Raw genomic sequence first — 21,689 nt, forward strand, 5'->3', positions numbered from 1 at the left:
ATCGAACAACCAGAAAAAGTCTGGGCTCGCTTACGAAAAGTAGAAATAGAAGCAGATCAGTTTCGCATTAAAAACTTGCTATATATAAAACAATGCATTAAATGTGTATTTTATACACCAAAAGACATTCAAGTTATGGTTTATTTTTCTTTTGTTAACCCTAAACCAATTTGTACACACCTCGATTAATATTATGGGTTTTGGAGGAACAGTCGGAAATATCTCCAATGGTCTCACACGATTTGAACTGGTGACTTTAGAGAAGAATCTCTAAAAGTATGAGAATTACTGTCAGTTGAGCTAAACCTGTAAACTTCATTAGAGTTGAGTAATACTTTTTGATAATTTTATTAATTTTTTTTGAAGAAATCAGCATTCTTACATATTATCCTTGCATGTAAGGGTGCTCATGGTTTGGGTTGATCAGGTTGAAGACATTTGAACAACCCAACTCAATGCTTGAGGTTTGAAATATCTTAACTCAACCCAACCCAATGCTTGCGGTTTGAAATATCTTAACTCAACCCAACCCAACCCAACCCAACCCAACCCGTACGGGTTGGTCGGGTTGATACTTTGGTAATTTTTTGTTATCATCAACCATTTGATACAACTTATCCATACTTCTTACATATATCACATTCAGTTAATTTTCTCAATTTACATATATATGTTTACATTTACTGAACATATATACGAATGAGTTATATATAGATGTTAATAAATTGAAAATGTGTGTATATGAAGAGTGTACGTGATAGTGTAACTGTCTAATCTATATATTAATAGAAATTCAACGATAATATTATATCCAACAAATAAAAGGATATCGGGTTTATCGGGTTGGGTTCAAATAATAGCAACCTAATGCCTACGGTTTGAAAATTTTACGACTCGATTAGACATCGGGTTGCTTCAGGTTGAGTTATTTCGCGTTGGCTTGGGTTGGATTGTTCGGGTTGGTCGGGTTTTTGAGCATCCCTACTTGTATGTGTTGATGTATATTGTAAAAGAAAAGTTCATTTTAGAACTGCATTTTCATTTTCAATCAGGAACAATCAAGAACACGTCATGTGTCCGTATTTTTATGCAACCAATTTTCGTTTGATAGACTATAAACTCATGGATTTAATCAAAATAATGGATGCACTTTCAAGACGCTTTTAACATTCTTTTTTTCACTGTCAAGATGATAGAACGGATGCACATTTGCCCCCTCTGCGCTTCTTAAATCCGCCCTTTGTGAACCAATAAGTCACATACGAAGGTCGAATTTGAAGGTAAGATAAAATACTAAGGTCACGTCTGGTTTGTAGTATTGGATTGGATTTGGAGGAGTTTGTAAATTGGATTTCATATTAATCTCATGTTTGGTTTGAAGTAGTTAGGGCCCGTTTGGTTTGCAGGATTGTTTTTGAACGATTTGGATTTCATGGAAGATTTTGGATTGGAACGGATTTGAAATCATTGGTGTGATTGGTATGTAAAATTTGGAACGGAATTGGATTCCATTATTTATAAATAATTAAATTACATTTTTATTAATCGATTATTACAAAGCAAATGTTTTTGACATTTTCTAAAACCCTATTCCATATAATCCTATGAAATCCGGTGAAATCCCGAGCACTCCCTAAGGATTTCAAAATCTTATGTTTGTAAGATTTCAATTAAACCCCAAGATTTCAAATCCAGACAATCTAACAAACCAAACATGTGATTGAAATGGATTTTAAATCCAAATCCCCCTAAATTCATTACATTCCTGCAAAACAAATTGGATTTTATAGGATTTTGAAATCCCATAGAATTGGTATTTCACAGGATTTGTATGTAATAATGGTTTTAAATATGTTAAAAACATTTGTTTTATAATAATCAATTAAAAAAAAGGTGATTTAATTATTTTTATCATTATTTATAAAAAAATTATAATTTCTTTTATAAATAATGTAATTTAATTTCATTCCAAATCTTACAAACCAAGCAGAACCTCCCATAAATTCCAATAAATAACAATTATCTTGTGAACATGTTGATCCAATTCATAATTCAACTACAAACTTTATATGTTGTGCCCAGCTATAGTCTTTACAAGTATTTACAAACTTAACAAGAGCTCTTATTTGCCAATCCGACCAAACTAAAACTCGGTATATCTCACTCGAAATAACATGTGGGATTTACCAGCCCTCCCAAATCTCCTATCGAGCATCATGAAAACCGAATCAAACTAGCGTTAAATGGAAGGAGCGGGTATAATACCCCATCTCCGTCTTACGTCCTCCAAATCTTCATGAAAATGCTTCTCGTAATAAACACACATAAGATCGGTGGATTTCATACCTGCCCGAATTGCCCAAGGAAAGTAATGCTGGTAAAATAACGATCTTTGCTTGTCGTTGAACCTTGCCGTTCCTCCGACCACAGAAAAGAAGCACATTGGAAGCAACATTTGCTCGAACTCTATGACTTTTAAGGCTGATTCGCCAATCAAATTGGTTGGAAGGCCAAAGAGGGTGTGCCAGAAATCGTGCACTTCACGTGCACGCATAGCTACGTATGCGAGCTCTTCGGTTTCCATGAACCTCACTGGCGGCCTATCATCCGGGGAGAAGTTTCTAGATCCCATGAACTTTGCATATGCAGCACCAAATGTGTTTTCTGGTAGGTCCCACGCGTGTCCTACGTTTTTAGAGATGACACGAGGGCGGTCCAAAAGTATTTCCTGAAATAGAAAGACTTGTTATGTCAATGTAAAGATGCCAATTAGTTCTTCTGTTCCAAAATAAGTGTCCACATTTTTATTTTAGTCCGCCTCAAAACAAGTGCCTACGTGACAATTCTACCCCTAACTATGAAACGGATAAATTCATTAGAGCATCTCCAACAGATTCTGCAAAATGGATAATGAAACTCCAAAATCTCTAAAACAAAAATACATTCAACTCCAACAGATGCTCCATTTTGGACATTACAACATTGATTATATTATTAAAATATTCATTTCCTCTAATAAAATATTATTTCTCTTTCTAAATATTTATTTTTCAAAGTTTCGTATCGGTGGAAATATATTAAATAATGTTTCTCTTTCATTGTAATCATTTTCCGGGTGTTCTATAAATTTGAAGATTTTTACACTCTCTTCCTACTTTCTCTATTCTGAAGAAAGGTTTTGAAGAACCTGTTGGAGCAAAAAGCATGGCTAAAATCCCCAAAATATATATTTTCTCCATTTTGGAGAATCTGTTGAAGATGCTCTTACTTCGTCTATTATTAAGGTAAAACTGTCATTTAGTTGATTAAAAGTGCAATAATCACACATTTCTATAATTGCCTTTTTCATTGTGAACATCTATTTTGGGGTGGAGGGAGTATCTTACAACCATTAAGAGGAAAAATATGTTGAGACTCAGGGGTCTTCACGAACACAGCATCTCTGCCTATTGGGGTAGAAAAAAGGTTTGCGTACATCCTACCTCCAAACCCTACTTCTGCATGGGATTTACTAGGTCCATTTTGGTTTATGTGGCATTAAAAATGAAAGACAAAAACACTAGCTTTCAAGTTTCAGAGTTAAAAGGTAGCCATAAATCCATGACCCCATTGAAACATGTGTTATGTCACTAATCTATGACATACCAATTAACCTCAATGTCTTAAATATTAACAAAACCTCATGCAAATATGTCCGAAAGGTAATGCAAGAGCGGATCCACTATGGCGCATACGGTGGCACGGGCCATGGCTTTGTTCCTTCGTCATAGCGTAAAAAAAACTAGGGTTTTGAAAGGTGCCACTATATTATTTTGTTGGGTGCAACCGTATACTCCTTGAAACTACAATAACAACAAAGTTTCTTTTGGTAGAGTTGGTTTGCACATTCTTTTCCCCCCTTCCAGGCACGGGTCCGAATCCCATTTGTATCATTTTCTTAGTTTTTACCTTTTAATTTCAGAACCATTATGTTTCTGAAAAAATTGGTATAAAAGACTCGAACACAAGACTTCACATACAAAAAGCAAAAAACTAACCAACAGACCAATGATGATTTTGTAAGAAAATATCCTTGGCATCGTTTTTTATAGTCAAATGGCGTCACCATTGAAAATTTCTAGGTCCACCTATGAGGTAATGATGTTTAGTAAGCTATTGGCTTTACCTACTTCATGAATTGAAACAAGGAAATGGTAATAGATACTATCATAAACGGCAAAAACAATAAGCATCTACATAAAAGGTTAGCAGAAATCATACTCTGCCTTCAGGGTTCCTTTTCATCCTTTCAAGTACCCTCTCAAAAGCGGGCTTCCCAGTTGTTTCCCCCAAAGCGGCTATCAGATCGGCTCTTCTTGGGTCCACTAATGCACCAACTGCAGACCCAAGAGCAACTGCAGCCTGCTGCCAACCCCTAAGTCGGACTCGGGCTCCTTCTACCATGGTGGATGTATGCTGAAAGTATAACTTAGATCATTTCAAAAGCATAATATAATTGACGATGAAAAAAGGCTTCAATAATTACTCACTAGTCACTACCATGAATTTCATGTTAGGGGCCGTTTATCAACCGCTTACTGGGTGTCACTTGCCTTAATGGGTGAGCATATGCTAAGGATCAAGAATCTTACCCGGTAGGTAAGAGGCATAGCAAATACCAACAATCTTGTCCGGTAAGCGAGGGAGAAGACTTGGGTTTGTTTGTTAGCAGCTTAATGAGACTCGCAACTTATTCGGTTAGTTATATGACTGTTTGGTAGTGACTTAATGATATAAAAAAGTAGCTTATTGAGTAAGCTTCTAGGGGGAGATTTATGTAGAAAGCCAAGTTTTTTTCCTAAATTACCCCTCCAATTAAAAAACATGCTCTTTTTATCTATGAAAAAAACCCTCTCAAACAAAAACTTTTCAATCTATACAGACATATTAGGACTTAAGGTAAAACCAACCAAAAAGCCCCTTACTCGGTAAGCGTTTTCCAGGTAAAAGATGCTTACCAACAATCCATTCTAATTATGTTACCCGATAATATAGATGAGGGTGGTGACTATTCCCGGTAAGCGCTTACCCATATAGCATTTGGTAAACGGCCCCTAAGTGTCTAACTGTCTGTTAAGTTAAACCTACGTCACGAAGTAGGTTTTTGTGAACCCTTTACATCTAAGGAACGGTAACAGTATATAAAGACCCACTGTGCACCACCTATATCCAGCTTTAACTTCAACTGGATAATCTTAGACCGAATTGTCCTGATTGTCATATATAGCCTGAATTGTGCTAATTCTAGCTAAAATTTTGTATGGAATAATCACTGTTCAGCAAACAGATGCGAGTATTCACATCTTCGCAATAACCTAAAACCTAAATTTTAAATTTTCCTTCCATGTAATTTTAGCAACACATGCCCAATAGATTTACAAACAAACCAAAATTACCAAGCCAAGGAAATAACCAGCATGTCAACATCAATTTCTTTTAAGCATTTCATCGAATAGGTGGTAGACGAACCTTGAAGTAAACTCAAAGCGTGTAAACTCATCTTAGAAAAACCCTTTCTTAATCAATCAAAGTAGCACATCAAAAGAACAGATTGCAATCAAACTCAAATCGCTGAACATCAAACACAATCAAACACAAGACTATGAAGATGAAGACAAAGAAACATCAACCCTGATCAACCACATCAGATTGAACATAGACAATTTTAAGAAAAAGAAGTCTTACCAGAATCAAGAGTGAGCCGGTTAGTGGTGGTGCGCCCTAACCAGAAGCGAGAGTGAGGAGAAAATCGAGATTGAGAGACGATGGTTTGAGAGAATGAACAGGCGAGGGAATGGAGGGGAAATACGAGATCTGAATGGTATGGGGATAGATTGGTGATGGAACGAGTCGGCTTATTGAACCATTCAGACCCATTAAATTCTTTTTGCCACACAAATTATATCTGAATAAGTCAGACCTTTCCCAATTTAAGAAGTAAACAAATGCACTTGGGGGCCGTTTACTAAACTCTTATCCAGTAAGTGTTTACCGGGTAATTTTCTTTTCCAAATGAACATGGTAAGGGTTTAGAATATTAATTCTTACCCGGTTAGAACGGTAAAAGGATGGAGAGTCTTATCCGGTAAGAGTGGTGAAAGGATGGAGAGTCTTACCCAGTAAGTGAGAGTGAAGACTCTTACCCGGGTAATTGTTGCATACTATATCGTTTTAATGCACTACAATCTTACCCAGAAAAATAAATTATAGTATTGACCTCTATCGGTAAGTACTTACTAGGTAAGCATTTGAGTAAACGGCCCCTTAGGTTCATGTAAATGTGAGCTTCAAATCTTAAATGCATTTAAGTAGAGAGTTTGGTTCTTGTGGTAATAGCAACTAATTAACAAAAGGTAATAGCCACTAATCAAGAAAAGGTAATAGCCACTAATAAAGAAATTTAACCACAAGGGTGGTGCCTGATTGGTTTGAGCTTGGCTCCAAAGGTCAAAAGTATCAGGAGGTCCCAGGTTCAAATCCAAGGAGGAATAAAAATCCCCTTGTGGCCATGGAGGTTCAAATGCGGTGACTCCAGGCTATCTGCAAAGCAGGTGGTCGCCCTGGGATTAGTCGGCTCGCATAGCGGGTTGGATATCCAGGTTAATCAAAAAAAAGTAATTAAGAAATTTGAGGTTAAAGTTATATTGCCCAACTTAGTTGCTATCAAGAAAACCTTTGATAGTTTCCTTTCAATGGGAGGTAGCATTACATTGGGCAGCATGTACACTTTAGGTTGCTGGACATTCCAAACACAAATATAAGATACAGTAGCATTACATTGGCATAATATTAAGTATTTGCTGGACATTGGGTTAAAGCTGCTGTTGTTGGGTTTGAAATCACAGTATCAAAATGGAGGTCTGTTTTGAGATATAGTAGCTGCTGTTGTTGGGTTAAAGCTGTTGTTGTTGGGTTAAAGTAGCTGCTGTTGTTGGGTTTGAAATCACGGTATCAATTTAGGTTTTATGATCCGAAAGGAAAACATTTATCAACTGGTTGGTTGAATCGCGCTGTTATATATATACATACATATATATAGACTTTGGATCATGTGAGACCAAGGGTTTTTCGTGAGACTCGTAAGACCAATTCTCAACCCTTGGATTAGATATACAATCTAAACATTCATAATCACAAAATTGTAACCGTGCAACTTTAGACCATTAGATCATTAGCTTATAAAGTTGATCAATGAACATAAATTGGTCTTGCGTGTCTCACGAAAAACTCATGGTCTCACGTGAACCCAACCCTATATATATATATATATATATAGGCATTGCAATTTGTACAAGAGAACCCAGATGAAGTATGCCCAGCAGGATGGAAGTCAATGAAGCCAGATCCTAAACTCAGCAAGGAATACTTTGCAGCAGTATAACAAGTATAATTGGTTGGATTATAAGCAACCCCCAATGCTTATTATGTTTTGCATAATGCTTTTCTACTACTACTACTACTACTACTACTACTGCTTATTTGCTTTTCCTATGTCAATCTGGAAGTCCCCCTAGGCTCTAGCTTAGATAGAAGATATCTAATCCATGTAGTTGTCTGGCTAAGGGGACGTTTACTAAAACACTTACTTACCGGATAAATTTCCTTATCGGATGAACATGAGAAGGGTCAAGAATCTTACTCTCAAGAATCTTACTGGATAAGAGCAATGAAAATAATGGAGAGTCTTATCCGGTAAGTGAGGATGACAACTCTTACCCAGGTAAGCRCTTACCCACTAAATTGTTGCATTCGATATGTTTTAATATACTAAAATCTTACGCATCAAAATAAATCACAGTGTTGACTCCTATTGGTAAGCACTTACCGGGTAGGCAATTGGGTAAACGACCCCTAAAGTTCGATTTCAGCGTAAACTGAAACTAGTTGAGTGTAGGCCAAAACTGAAACTCAATAGGAATTATAAACAAGTGAACTCTATATGATTTCCCAACATGTATAACATCATAGCATTCCTTCTACCTCTCCTGTAAGTTCAACAAAATCACACGACAAACACAGAGGCGATGACTGGTGCAGAAATCAAACCCATAAATAACTAGTAGTAACAAGATTGAAGACGCGGAAATCAAACCCATTCAAGAACAAGTATACACATTACTTAAATCCTAATACGATCCCAGAAAACAAAGAAGACGCATAAATCAAAACCATGTAACAGGATACCTGTTTTATTCTTCAATAAAATCAAACCTATTTAACAGAATACCTTAAATCGATAAATCAAAGAAGACGCAGAAATGCAAGAAGAATTGAAATCGAGATGATACCTTAAATCGAGAGCTTGGGAAACAGATCGAGAGCTTGAGAGATCGAGAGTTAATCCAGAGAAGTCGAGCGCAAAGAGACGATTTGAAAGAAGAGGTAGTCCTAATAAGAGCTTTTAAGCTCTTAATTGGGAAAAAAGAAAACACTTCGCTCCTATTATAATTGTTGAATGGTTCGGTTTAAAATGAGTAAGTGATCAAAATAATTAATAGGTTAATTAAGAGTCATTTATGATGTAGTATAAAATAAAATATAAATGTTTGGTAATTGTGTATAATAAAATTAGGGTTCTTAATGGTTAATGAAAATCCAGCATACAGAATCATTCAGAAAGTTTTAAAATCATTAAGAGACAGAGTTGTTTTATCAAACAATATTCATCTCTTAACGATTCAAATGTTATCTCTTAATGAAACTGCTAAGAGATAAACAAACAACTTCTGAATCTCCTTAGGTCTTGCCGATTTAAATTTAAGAGGATATTCAAAGTTTTTTCTATTAAAAACAAACACTCCCTTTAAACTTGTTTTGAGTGAATTACGTTGATGGTCTACGTGGTTATAAAGTACTAATCATTTTTTAAACAAACTATAGAGACCAAAAATATAATTTGTTCTAAAATTTAATGCGATTCACATTTTTTTAGATTTTTAATTAAAAAAAATTATATATTCAATCACAAATCAAATTTATTAAAATAAAGTACATATTTAATTAAAATCTTTGTATTAAAAAAAACTATTAAATTCAAAAAAAAAATAGTGTTAAGAAATATTAAGTTTAAAAAAACAAAGGAAGTCAAGATAAATTCACATATCTTTTGGGTTGAGAATTAAATATGCGAGTACGATATTGAAAACTAAGTTCGGTTAATGTGAGATTATTAATATATATACATGGAAGAGTTCAAACAATAACACATTCATTTTACGAGAACGCAATAACACTCTTTTACTATAAACAATCACATGTAATACAATTATTTTATCATATACGATACACATATGATACTTGAATCAGATACGTGAGCGATTTTCGATGCGATATTGGTTGCAGGCCAAATCGCCCTTACACCACTAAACCCCCTCACAAGTATTATCACATGTGATAAGGGTGTTGTTGATATGATACTATAATCCATCAAGACCATCATATGTGATTCTTTTTAACGTACTTTTATTCATATTGTGAAACAACATTGTATACTCACATGCATTGTTTCGGTGTGAAACAACACATGATCAATGGTTTCATATTTCTCGTTTTTCTTTTGTAGTTGTCATTTGATCATGTCTCTCTCTATATATACATATGAGTGAGTGAGTGTCGCTATCTCATAACACAAAGAACCCGCTGTAGGAGTCCAACGTATATTCCCCTCGTGTAGGAGTACATGATGCACTTAACGGACATCAAGTTAAAGTTGTTAACTCAATGCGCTAATTTTATTACGTGATACACAAAATAAAGACCATTGACACTAACTCACGGGGGGGTATATTTAATGGAATTAATGACATGAAAAACAATAATTAAGGCACACAAGAACAAAAACCACAACTGTTTTGTTTCTTTAAGACTGGAAAGGTAAAAAGACAGACTTATCTATTATGTGAAGGTAGTGATGGACAAACAGGCCCGGCCTAGGACTGCCAAAGGACCGGAACCGGGACCGGCCTGGGCCGGGACCAGTAAGGACCGGAAAGCGGGACAGGTTCATATATTGGAGCGATTCATGGGACCAAGGCTGGGACTGGTTATAGGACCGAAAACCGAGACCAGTTCATGTTTTGGAGCGATTCATGGGACCGGTTATGGGTCCGACCCAATTTTTTTTAAACTAGCCGTTAGGTGGTCGTTTTTTTGGATTTTTTGTCTTCTAAACACTATAAATAAGTGTATTGATCTCAATTCACAAAAAACGCAACAAAACCTTTCACAACAAGTGTATTTTCAAACTATTTTATAATGTATTTTTGGAAGACAATGTAATTTTAATTATAATAAAACGCATTTTAAAAGTGTATTTGAATGACCCAATTGCAAATTTTACAATGTATTTTAAAAATCTATCATTACAAAAATATATATATTTAATGGTCGGGACTGGGACCGACCGACCATAACCGGTTATAACTAACCTTAACCGAACTCGACATTTTTGACCGGGACCGGTTACGGCCGACACTGTTGAAGCACGAGACCATTAAGGCCCGACCCGACCGTAACAACTCGTCCCACATGGATAGAAGGTGAGATTGTTAGCTCTTATAAGTATCAAGTAGTGGGCCACGAATAACTTCCACCATGGTTTTAAGTTGGATTCGAAGTTACTGGGTCAGTCTATTACTTTAGTCTTTGGGGGTGTTACAAATGGTACTAGAGCCGATATGTATACAATCGGCATGGTGGGGGCAAACCTCACCGGGGGTATGATGAGTCATCGAGAGGGGGTGTTTGCAACATCTTAGGTGAATCCCACATTGTTGATGACAAGGAGGAAGATTTTGAGCAGGTCTGACGAGGACGTCATGAGTTTAAGTGGGGGAGTTTGTAACAACTCGTCCCACATGGATAGAAGACGAGAATTGTTAGCTTATTGTAAGTCTCGAGTGGTGGGCTACCAATAACTTCCACCATAGATATAAGTTGGATTCGAAGTTATTAGGTCAGTCCGTTGCTTTGTACTTCAGGGGTGTTACACCAGACCCGCTCGGGACCAGTTTTTGGCCATCCTACATGAAGGTATATAATCTACTTAGCATACCTCAAGTTAATAGCTTAATTCAAGAGACCAATTTGTTATATGAAACACACGACCACTGATATATTTAATGGATTAAAAAAAAGAATTAAGAACCCAAGAACTATAGTTAGTTCGTTTCTCCAAGACCGAAAAGGAAAAAAATTACGAATTTACCCCTAACCTGAGGGTATATGATGTACTTCACAGACCTTAAAGACATCAAGTTAACGATGTTAACTCAAGAGACCAACCTATTATATGAAACATAAAATAAGGACCACTGATATATTTAACGGACCGTAAAAATCAAAATCAAAACTATAAAATAGCAAAAGTGTAGGGACCAAATATGTAATTATCTCAAAAACAAATTATTTTCAAGTTTGATAAATTTGATGCTAAAAATTTAGTTGACGGGAGGCCGTACAGCAGTCACATAAATCGAAGAGCACACAGACCACCATTAAAATTTATCTGAAAATTGAGCAGTGGGCGATCGGAGAAAATCATCGCGCCGCGCACGCCTTTCTTTCCACTTTAGTAGCTCCATTAAAGCAGCAAAAAGCCCCAAGAAGGCGTTTGCTGCGGGGAGGGATGTCAGACCTAGACCGGCAAATCGAGCAGTTGAAGAACTGTGAACCGCTCAAAGAGTCTGAAGTCAAGGCACTTTGCTTGAAAGCCATGGAAATCCTCGTCGAAGAAAGCAACGTTCAAAGGGTGGATGCTCCTGTTACCGTAGGTTTACTTTTTAACCTATTTATTACCAGATTCGTGTGCTTAGGTTGATTTGCATTTTGTTGATAAAGACTATGTATCTATCCGTGGACACCTCTGGTAACTGATTTTAGGGTTTTTGTGTGTGTGTCAGTTTATGGGCTGAGATTGACCTAGTGCTTGTACAGTGAAAATTTGGTTGGAGTTGCTTCTTCATCGAATTCATTAGCTGGAACTATGCTTGGCATTATATATTGCATTTTCAAATGGAAATTTGTAGCGTGGCTTGGTTTGATTATAAAAGGAAGGTTGGTAGTCTTTGTAGAGACTGGGAAGAAAGGGTCCTGCTAATTCGGTAAAACCATTAGAAGTACTTCCTTTGCCTTCAGAATACACCCTCAAACTATCTTTTTTCCTTGGGGAGTGGTGGGGGGCATGTGAGTAAAGCAGCAACTAGTATCTTCTTCAATTAAGCAGGGTTTGCAGTGTTGGTAATTTTAGTATCATCAATCATTTGTGACTGTGATTTACGTGTGATCAGTTTGGTGATAAGGCAAACATAAGTGAGTTAGGAGGTGTGGAGTGCACAATCACAAATGCCGTCTTTATCACCTTAGATTGTCATAAGGCAGGGTCAACGGGGCCCGCCCCCTTGCGGGGTTCCAGGGGAAGCACCTCTAGCAGGGTCCAAGGGGCAGGGCCTTTAAGATAAGAGTTTCTTTTGGATCATCCCAATACGAAATTCGTGATACCCATGGCATTAAGGGACGAATTATTGTATTTGGAAAGTGAACTTTCACGATCCAACGAGATTATCCGGTCCACGAATCATCTCCAATCCCCAATCCTAACATAAAGTGATTCAGTGAAGCAAAGCTGGTGATAGGTTTGGTTCCGGTTAGTTGACTTGATTGTAAGCATCTTACATGGTTATCATCGTGTCGCTAATGATAACAAACTAACAATCCCCCTTCCAAGAGAACCCTGATTTGAAGTACAAGGATGGTATGACACTTTTTACCAAAACTATCTTAAGTTGATTAGGTATTTGAATATTTGATGACTGCTTATTGAAGAAGAATACAAATTGCAATTGCTTAGTCCCTCACTTTTAATAATTTGATCATTTCTAAGAAAATTTGTAGTCCCTCTATTATGAACATCTGTGGTGGGTATCACGACTCTAGTGCATCAAAGAATCTACTTATTATCAGCGTACATTTTCAATGTTGTGATGCAACCAGCCCTTGGTTGATTGCTAGGATATATGGCGTCATGCTCAAGAGAACCTAGTATAACGTGGTGAGATGCTTAGGAAGTTGAAACCCCTTTACATTTTGTCATTCCATCTTTCAATCTTCAGTCATGTTCTTTGAACAGCTCGGCTACATGGTCTATGGTCGGAGCAATTATCATTGGCAGCTCAACCAGTTAGAAATACCAAACCAAGAAACTCACATTTTTTATTTATCCATTTGTCCTGTCATTTTCATGCATCCTTCAAACATGTGATATGATCTTATAGTCTCAAGTTCTTGGTTGTTGCAACAGTATACCTAAAAGGTTGACCCATCTACCTCTGAAATGAGTTGCAAATGTACTAGTTTTGGTAAATACTGAATGCCTCTTGGTTTCAAACTTGAACACAAATCAATGTTTTTGTTCCATGTAAATCGACCCTTTTTATCTGACATGATGACATCATGTTAGTGTGGAAAGAAAACTCGATATTAACTTGAATAAGCTGAGAGATAAACAAAACAAGGTGTAAAAAAGGTAGGGCCCACAAGGAGAAAGGTTGGGGGGGAGGGTGCATGGACATGCATGTTTTTGATTTATCAGCCTTAGACTATTCTTTATTTGTGAATCATCTCTCATTTACGGTTTACCTTGAGCCAATATATGTAACATGGCAATACATGTGGAAAAATCATCAAATTTTCTAATTTCTTATTTATTAATATAATCTATTCCTAGACTTTTTCTCTCACTCATGGGTTAACCATGCTTGAACCATACTATGTTTTTATGTGTTGCTCGTTTTGAGTTTTATGTTTTTTTGTTGTTTTACTGTTGAGGAAGTCTCCTTGAGGCTTATGCCTTGCGGCACTTGGGGAAAACACCCCACCTCACGTTTCATCTTTCAAAATCATAATATACATGTATGAGTGTGCTCCCTTTTTACGAAGCTGTGGCATTTCAATCAGATTTTACAGTCTCGGTTTGTCTAGATTAAATTTAAAGCCTATCCATTAACTTCAAAATAAAAACCACAAAAATGATGTCATTGGTCTCAAAGCAAATCTGTAGGAGCATCAAACATTAATATGATTGAGTTTCATAGAATCTGTTTATCCGACTTCGCTAGCTTGCCTACTACCCTTGTGTGACCCTGTTACTACTTGTTTAAATACGTCTCTTCCTCGAGGTACTTTTTAGTTATTTTAATTTTGTCATTCTTGGCCTACTTTTTTCATGCACAGATATGTGGCGACATCCATGGGCAGTTCTATGACATGAAAGAGCTATTTAAAGTTGGTGGTGATTGTCCAAAGACTAACTATTTGTTTCTTGGAGATTTTGTGGACAGAGGATTCTACTCCGTGGAGACCTTTTTGCTTTTACTTGCCCTAAAGGTAAATTTTGTATCTTAATGAATTCACTCAATACAAAATAAGCAACACAAAGCGAAGTGATGAAACCTAGCAGGTGAAGGCCCTTGGGTTCTGGGACATCATAGGAGTTCTTCCAAACAATCCTATCTAAGGGGCCTTTTACCAAACTCTTACCGGTTAAGCGCTTACCTAGTGTCACTTACCTTTTCTTTGAAATATATAATATTTATATATGGCAAATGCGACAAATAAACTCACGCACCTTCCTCACCTTTGGTGAGGTTTGAACCCTTGACCTCCTAGGAGGCCAACGGCTCAGATACCACTAGGCCAAAGGCCCTTTGGTGTCACTTACCTTACTGGTAAGCATGGCAAGGACTGAGAATCTTACTAGGTAAAAGGCATAACAAGGACCAAGAATCTTACCCAACAAACGAGGAAGACGACTCTTACCCAATAAACGCTTACCGAGTAAAAGACGGTTACCACAATCCATTTTGATGGCCAAGAATGTTATCCGACAAGGTAAGTGAAGGTGATGACTTTTGCCTTAAGCACTTACCCGGTAAACGTTTGGTAAACGGCCCTGCCCTTAAGGCGAACTCCTCTGGACATTCTTTCACTCATATCTTTCATCTCTGCTTGGCCTGTGTCAATCATGGTACATGTAGGTTACAAAGAAAAAAATAGTTACACATAATTTTGATATAAATACTTTTCTATGCTAATCAATGCGGTCCTGGAAGCAAGATGCTCTGTTCTTTATGCCACTTCTTTGACCAGATGTGTAGTTACTTAACTTCACCGCAAATAAAAATCAAAAGCCAAGTGATTTGCTCCAGGCTTTAGGATAAGATTTTAATCAGCAGTCAGAATTCAAAGCATGATGGGGAGGTTTCAGAGTTTGTGGTCGGTGAATGGCCTAGAAATTGGAAGGAAAAAATTCTAGATTACATACCAGCTAAATGCTACATGCTTTTACATTATTTGTGATTGTGATTATAATATTAGGATGGTTCCTTGGGAAAAGCTTGTAGGAGTTCCGGACAATTTATTATTTCGAAGAGTATGGTTTATGATTTAAGTGAACTATTGCAGAACTGTGTAGTTGGTAATTAGTGGAGATCTAGGAATCTGAAACCCTAAGATCCCGTTTGGTTAGCCGGATTGGATTGGATTTTTGGAGGGATTTGGAATTGAATTCCATTCCAATACCCATGTTTGGTTTGAAGGATTTGCCGCAAACCCTAATTTAAATTCCACAAACATAGGATTTTGAAATCCCACATAGGCGCTTGGTATTTCACGGGATTCGTAGGAGATGTAATAATGTTTTAAAATATGTTAAAAACATTTGTTTTGTAATAATTAATTAATAATAAGGTAATTTAATTATTTATAATTTTTTTATATATTATTTATAAAGAATGGAATTCAATTCCTTTCCAAATCCTACAAACCAAAGATTTCAAATCCTTCCAAGTCCAAATTCCTCCAATTCTAAATCCTTCCACGAAATCCAAATCCCTCAAAATCATTTCATCAAACCAAACACCCCCTAAGTAGAGTAGATCTAGTAGATATGTTGGTTGTAGATAAGGAAAGTGGCATCAACATGGCATCACAAAACGTTCAATAATTTTCCACCGTTTAGGAAAAGATCATAAATTTATTTCTTGATTTTATAGTCTTGTAATTTCGTATTATTTTAACGTATAATCTTGCAATTCCTTATGAAGAATAGACACCCATCTCTTTACCAAGGGATTTTCTTCACTTCCTTCTCCATTTCTAGTCTAATTTTTGACCTATATTCATATGGGTAGTAGAACAAGCTTCCGGTTATGGCTGCAATTAGCATTTCAATATGTGTATTTTTTTTAGCTGTTCTTTAATGAAGCACTGCTGTAATCAGGTGAGATATCCTGATCGGATAACATTGATTAGGGGCAATCATGAGAGCCGACAGATTACACAGGTATCCTATTATATTTAGGGGGTGTTTGGTTAGAGGTATTAAGCAGTAATCAATGGGAATGAAAATAAAAGAAACTGTTTGGTTTTATATAATATAATGGGCTCATTCCCCCATAAGCCCAAATTTTCATTCCAGGTTAAACCGGGGGGAATGAAAATTCATTCCCATTTTCATTCTATGTCATTTTCATTCCTATGCCTAAACCAAACACCCCCTTTATTTGCAGGCTAATTTCTTGAATTTTTTTAAGTGCTTATCGCTATTCCCTATTCTAGGTATACGGATTCTATGATGAGTGCCTGAGGAAGTATGGCTCTGTCAATGTTTGGAGATATTGCACCGATATATTTGATTACTTAAGGTGTGCTAACTTCTTGCACTTTTTTTCGATTATTATTATTTGAAATTGTTTCTAAAGATGAATCGTGTGAGAATAGGAGTTAAGGTGAGAAGTGCAAGAAGGGATTTGGACCCTTGATCACTTTTAATTAGTGTTGATCTAATGCTTCAGATTAAATCCCAAAATAACCCATAAATTGGCTTAGAAGGGTATTTTCAATTGATCTTCAATTAGGATTGATCCAAGGGTGGAGATCCATTCTTACCTTTCTCACGATAACTACTATTCTTACCGGAAACCAACCCTTGTTCTAAAAGGCTCGCTGTGGCCTAAGGCTTGTCTTGGATGCACACTTTTTGTAAGGCATTATTTGTTTTTTTATTATAATTTTTTCACCTTTCTAGTGTTTTATTTTTAGGTTTTAATATATAATCTACTTGTTTATGGTCTTAGATTAGAGTAATAGTAGAAAACATATATGTTTTTATATATATGATCTGCAAATTTGGCACCATAAGTCACGCCTCACGTCATTTAGAACCTTGTTATTTGATAGGTAAACCACCAGTATGTTTGACATCAAGGCGGAATCTATCAACAGATTCAGCTATTTAGGAAGAGGAAGCAAAAAGAAACAGAGTGCCATAATCTTTTCCGAGGTTTTGATAAAACAAACTAATGCAAACTAATTTTGGGGGCTTTTTGGTTGGTTTTCCATTAAGTTTTGTATGGATAAGGTTGTCTGTGTGGATTAATCTGCATGTATAAGATCGGGAAGGTTTTTGTTTGGGAAGATTTTTTCATAGATGGAAGGAGCGTGATATTTAAATGGAGGGGCAGGTTTGGAATTTTTTTGGCTTTCTGCATAAAGCTCCCTCTAAAAGCTTACTGAATAAGCCACTTTCTATATCATTAAGCCACTACCAAACAGTCATTAATAGTTGATGGAATAAGTTGCTAGTCCCATTAAGCTCATTAAGCTGCTAATAAACAGACCCTACTTTTTCTCAACAGGGGTTGTTTGGTTGGTTTTCCATTAAGGGGCTGTCTTTTTTGACTTGATGGCTTAATGGCTGATTGAGCTTATTCGCTCAGCTATGAATCAAACAGCCAATAATACGAAAGATCTTGAAAAATTCTCCAAAAACTTTAAAGATTGGCTGATTGCTTTTCTTTTCTTTGAATTCGATCAAGTAGTTATAATATTTGTCATTAATGATATTGTGATCATACTGGTATTTTAGTATCTTTTATGTTCCTCAAATAGTACTCTCTCCATCCCCAAAATAAGTATCCACAATGAAAAAGACACACAGTTTTAGGAATGTATACCTATTACACTTTTTAATTAACTACATGACAGTTTTACCCTTAATAATAAAGATAGAAACGTTATCCATCTCATAATTAAGGTAGAATGGGAAACTAGACACTTGCTTTTAAAAAGTGGACACTTATTTTGTGACAAACTAAAATAGAAATGCGGACACTTATTTTGGGACGGAGGGAGTACTAGCTTTTCTCTCATCATAAATAGAGTTGTAATCCCCAAGGTTTCATCGTCTTTGATTGAATTATAACAAAAGATCAATAGTCTTTAATTATCTTTTCTGATCGTGCACAATTTTCTCGAGGGTGATGCCAATAGATCCTAGGCTTCTGCAGTTACATAATTATCTTATTCTTTTCCCCGAACTTTTATCTATAAGTTTATCATCGGGTGTCAGTAGAGATGGCAACGGGGTCGGGGTTATCGGAGTTCATAATCCCCATCCCCGCTTTCTAATCCCATTTCCATCCGGGAATCAGGGGTTCCGTCTATACAATTTAATTTATTATGTGATGTTTTTATATATTATGTATATAAAATGACAAGTTTATGTTTAAATATCATATAATGCTTTGCATTTGTAAAGGGTAAACATAAAAAATGTAGTTCAGACACAAATATATCAATTACAATACTTAATAATTGAAGTTTGGTATAAACAACATCATTATATCAACGAAAGTTTCCCATGAACAACCAAATCAATAATTTAATTCTTTTACAAGTTTTCATCATGGAAGACTGATTATATTTATACATTATATATACTCATTGGGTTTCTAACTATATCATTAAACTTGGTATATATGTATGTACACAGAGAAATATATAACTAATACTCGGGGTTGGGGATGAAGGGTATCCCCATCCCCGGTTTATAAATTCATAGGGATTCCCCGTCCCCGGTCAACTCGGGGATTCCTTGGTCAAACCGAGGTTGGGTATCGGGTTCCCTGTCAGGTACAGGTTCTTTTTTGCCATTTCTAGGTGTCACAATTTGTCATTCTTGTTGCTCCAAAAATTGATAATTATATCTTGCTTACGCCACTTAAACTTTGACAATTTACAGTTTGTCCGCACTCATCGAGAACAAAATATTTTCCGTTCATGGTGGTCTTTCTCCTAACATCAACACGTTAGATCAGGTTTGAGACACTAGAATCGTATCCTTTTTTTCGAACCAATTTGTTTTCTAATTCTTCACTCTAATTGATTATAACAAGACCTATTTTCCAGATTCGAACGATTGATCGGAAGCAAGAAGTACCCCATGATGGTGCCATGTGTGACCTATTGTGGTCCGATCCAGAGGACATTGTGGAAGGCTGGGGTTTAAGTCCCCGTGGTGCTGGTTTCTTGTTTGGTGGCAGTGTCGTTACTTCTTTTAACCACACCAATAATATCGATTACATTTGTCGTGCACATCAGTTGGTAATGGAAGGTTTTAAATGGATGTTCAATAACCAGATAGTTACGGTCTGGTCAGCTCCAAATTACTGTTACAGGTAAATTTTCACACTTTACCGAGCTCTTACCGGCTAAGCGCTTACCGGGTGAGCTTGGCAAGGACCGGGAATCTTACCCGGTAAGAGACACAACAAAGATAGGATCTTATCCAGTATGTGATGGAGAAGACTCTTACGGTCTTACCCGGTAAGCGTTTTTACTAGGTAAAAACGCTTGACAACAATCCATTTTGGTGGCCAAAAATGTCACCGAATTGGTAAGTGAGGGTGGTGACTCTTGTTGGTAAGCGCTTACACAGTAAGCGTTTGGTAAATGTCCCCTAAGGAGCTGTTTAGCTCTTACCTGGTAAGTGCTTACCGGATGTCACTTACCGGGTGAGCATGACAAATATTGAAAATCTTATCTGGTAAGAGACATAGCAAAGACCAAGAATCTTACCCAGTAAGTAATAGAGAAGACTTTTACAGTCTTACCCAGCAAGCGCTTACCGGGTAAAAACGCTTACCAACCATCCATATTGGTGGCCAAAAATGTTACCGATAAGGTAAGTGAGGGTGGTGACTCTTGTCGGGTGAGCGTTTGATAAACGGCCCCTCAAGTGATTATAGCCTCTTATCTAGTAAGTAGTTTTTACCGAGTAAGAGATAATGTTGTTTACGAACACTTTCTGACCGATTAAGGGTCAAGAAGCTTACTTACCCGGTCAGAGCGTCTTACCCAATTTTTCTAGTAAACCCATGTCTGTACGGTTGTCTTCTGATCAAACTTTGTTATCCCTAATTAAATTTTAAATTTTTGTATTGCAGGTGTGGTAATGTAGCTGCCATTCTTGAGCTGGATGAGAATCTGAATAAACAGTTTCGAGTATTTAAAGCAGCTCCACAGGTTTGTCGTTGAGATCCCTTCCTGCTTTACGAAGTGCAACTCTAGTTTCTCATGAATGCTGACTGAAGGGTATTTAGAGGCGGGTCCAGAAAAATTTCCAAGCGGGACACAAAATAATTAGCATAAAATAACGCAAAAATTAATTATAAAAAGTCCGGTTCAATTAAAAAATGATATAGAAGTGGTTATTTGCATCTTGTTTTTTTTTTTTCCTTTTCTGCTGCTATTGTCAAAAAATTGAAAGAGAACCAAGGGATTCAAACTTAGGGGCTGTTTGGTTGGTTATCCGTTAAGTCCAATAATGATAAAGTTGTCTGTGTGGTTAGATCAGGAAGACTTTTGTTTGAGAGAGTTCTTCATAGATGGAACGGACGTGCCTTTTAATTGGGAGGGACAGGTTTAGAAAAAACTTGGCTTTTTGTATAAAGCTCTATTCTAAAAGCTTATTGAATAAGCCACTTTCTATATCATTAAGTCACTTCCAAATAGTGAAGTATAGCTGACCGAATAAGCTATGTAGGGAATGTTTCTTGGGAGCTTAATGAGCTTAATGGGACTTGCAACTTATGCGATCAGTATATACTTGATAACCAAAAACCTTCTCAATTTATTCAAAGAGATTAATCCAGACAGGCAGCTTTATTCATAGAGGACTTAATGGAAAACCAACCAAACAGCCCTTAGACTGTAATTGACTAATTTCTGTTGGAATGAATGAATTTGGTTATTTTTGAAATGCAGGAATCAAGAGGGGCTCCGGCTAAAAAACCGCCACCGGATTACTTTCTATGATAGTGGATTCCATGAATTCTTTACCCCATGGTTCCGGTACGCATGCATTTACTAGGAAGTTGATTGTATACTTTACAATGAAGGCACCCAAAGGATCAATTGACGGATCTGCACCTGGCTCATGGTTGGGCTGCCGTAATGGTGCATCACTGCATCCCGATTTCATTAGCCGTTCTCATTTGATCCCGTTTGCCCTCAAGAAAGTTCGGCTCACGATTGTGTTAAGGAGTAGTGTTAATGTGTGTTAGTATTGTTGTGCGTACCCAATTATTTCGAAAGGTGTGGTCTCATTCTGTAGAGCTTTAAAACGCATACCTTTGATTGTGGGAAACTAGTGGCGGTGAAGCGCCGCCACATTCCGCCAATGGTTCGGTTTGGGATGGTGGTGGTGCAAGTGACTTTGGGAGAGTGAAGTTGGCATATGGATCTTATAAAACACCTTTCCAGTTGCTTGTGTTTAGTTTATATTCTATCATCATCTTTCTTGAAGATCTAAA

The 21,689-nt window shown here is 36.7% G+C and overlaps 2 protein-coding genes across 5 annotated transcripts; one reads left to right on the forward strand and one right to left on the reverse strand.

The window, feature by feature from the left end:
- Positions 1–1,975: 1,975 nt before the first annotated feature.
- Positions 1,976–8,410, reverse strand: LOC112514566 (ubiquinone biosynthesis protein COQ4 homolog, mitochondrial-like). 3 transcript variants are annotated; one of them, XM_025121100.1, is made up of 3 exons: positions 8,328–8,410; positions 4,261–4,455; positions 1,976–2,728 (listed from the first exon to the last, which is right to left on the reverse strand). In XM_025121100.1, exons 2-3 carry the CDS (start codon positions 4,441–4,443, stop codon positions 2,240–2,242), a joined length of 672 nt encoding a protein of 223 aa, XP_024976868.1. In that variant the 5' UTR covers positions 4,444–4,455; positions 8,328–8,410; the 3' UTR covers positions 1,976–2,239. The 3 variants fall into 3 exon arrangements, with proteins under 3 accessions (XP_024976868.1, XP_024976867.1, XP_024976869.1); XM_025121099.1 differs by lacking the exon at positions 8,328–8,410 and adding an exon at positions 5,725–5,848; XM_025121101.1 differs by lacking the exon at positions 8,328–8,410 and adding an exon at positions 5,725–5,848 and having other exon boundaries at positions 4,261–4,467.
- Positions 8,411–11,493: 3,083 nt separating this feature from the next.
- LOC112514646 (serine/threonine-protein phosphatase PP-X isozyme 2) lies at positions 11,494–21,689 on the forward strand. 2 transcript variants are annotated; one of them, XM_025121230.1, is made up of 8 exons: positions 11,494–11,806; positions 14,269–14,421; positions 16,316–16,378; positions 16,654–16,739; positions 19,118–19,193; positions 19,285–19,553; positions 20,322–20,400; positions 21,142–21,689. In XM_025121230.1, exons 1-8 carry the CDS (start codon positions 11,666–11,668, stop codon positions 21,190–21,192), a joined length of 918 nt encoding a protein of 305 aa, XP_024976998.1. In that variant the 5' UTR covers positions 11,494–11,665; the 3' UTR covers positions 21,193–21,689. The 2 variants fall into 2 exon arrangements, with proteins under 2 accessions (XP_024976998.1, XP_024976999.1); XM_025121231.1 differs by having other exon boundaries at positions 11,539–11,810.

The sequence above is a fragment of the Cynara cardunculus genome (genome assembly GCF_001531365.2).
Source record: "Cynara cardunculus var. scolymus isolate 2C chromosome LG 6, CcrdV1, whole genome shotgun sequence".
In the NCBI taxonomy this organism is placed as follows: domain Eukaryota; kingdom Viridiplantae; phylum Streptophyta; class Magnoliopsida; order Asterales; family Asteraceae; genus Cynara; species Cynara cardunculus.

Bases quoted from the DNA above. Each gene is read 5' to 3' on its own strand.
- LOC112514566 (XM_025121100.1), bottom strand. From the start codon at position 4,443: ATGGTAGAAGGAGCCCGAGTCCGACTTAGGGGTTGGCAGCAGGCTGCA. The intron at 2,729-4,260 runs GTATGATTTCTG...TTTCTATTTCAG, and splicing joins AAAGGAACCCTGAAGGCAGA to GAAATACTTTTGGACCGCCC.
- LOC112514646 (XM_025121230.1), top strand. From the start codon at position 11,666: ATGTCAGACCTAGACCGGCAAATCGAGCAGTTGAAGAACTGTGAACCG. The intron at 14,422-16,315 runs GTAAATTTTGTA...TGCTGTAATCAG, and splicing joins TGCTTTTACTTGCCCTAAAG to GTGAGATATCCTGATCGGAT. The intron at 20,401-21,141 runs GTTTGTCGTTGA...TTTGAAATGCAG, and splicing joins TATTTAAAGCAGCTCCACAG to GAATCAAGAGGGGCTCCGGC.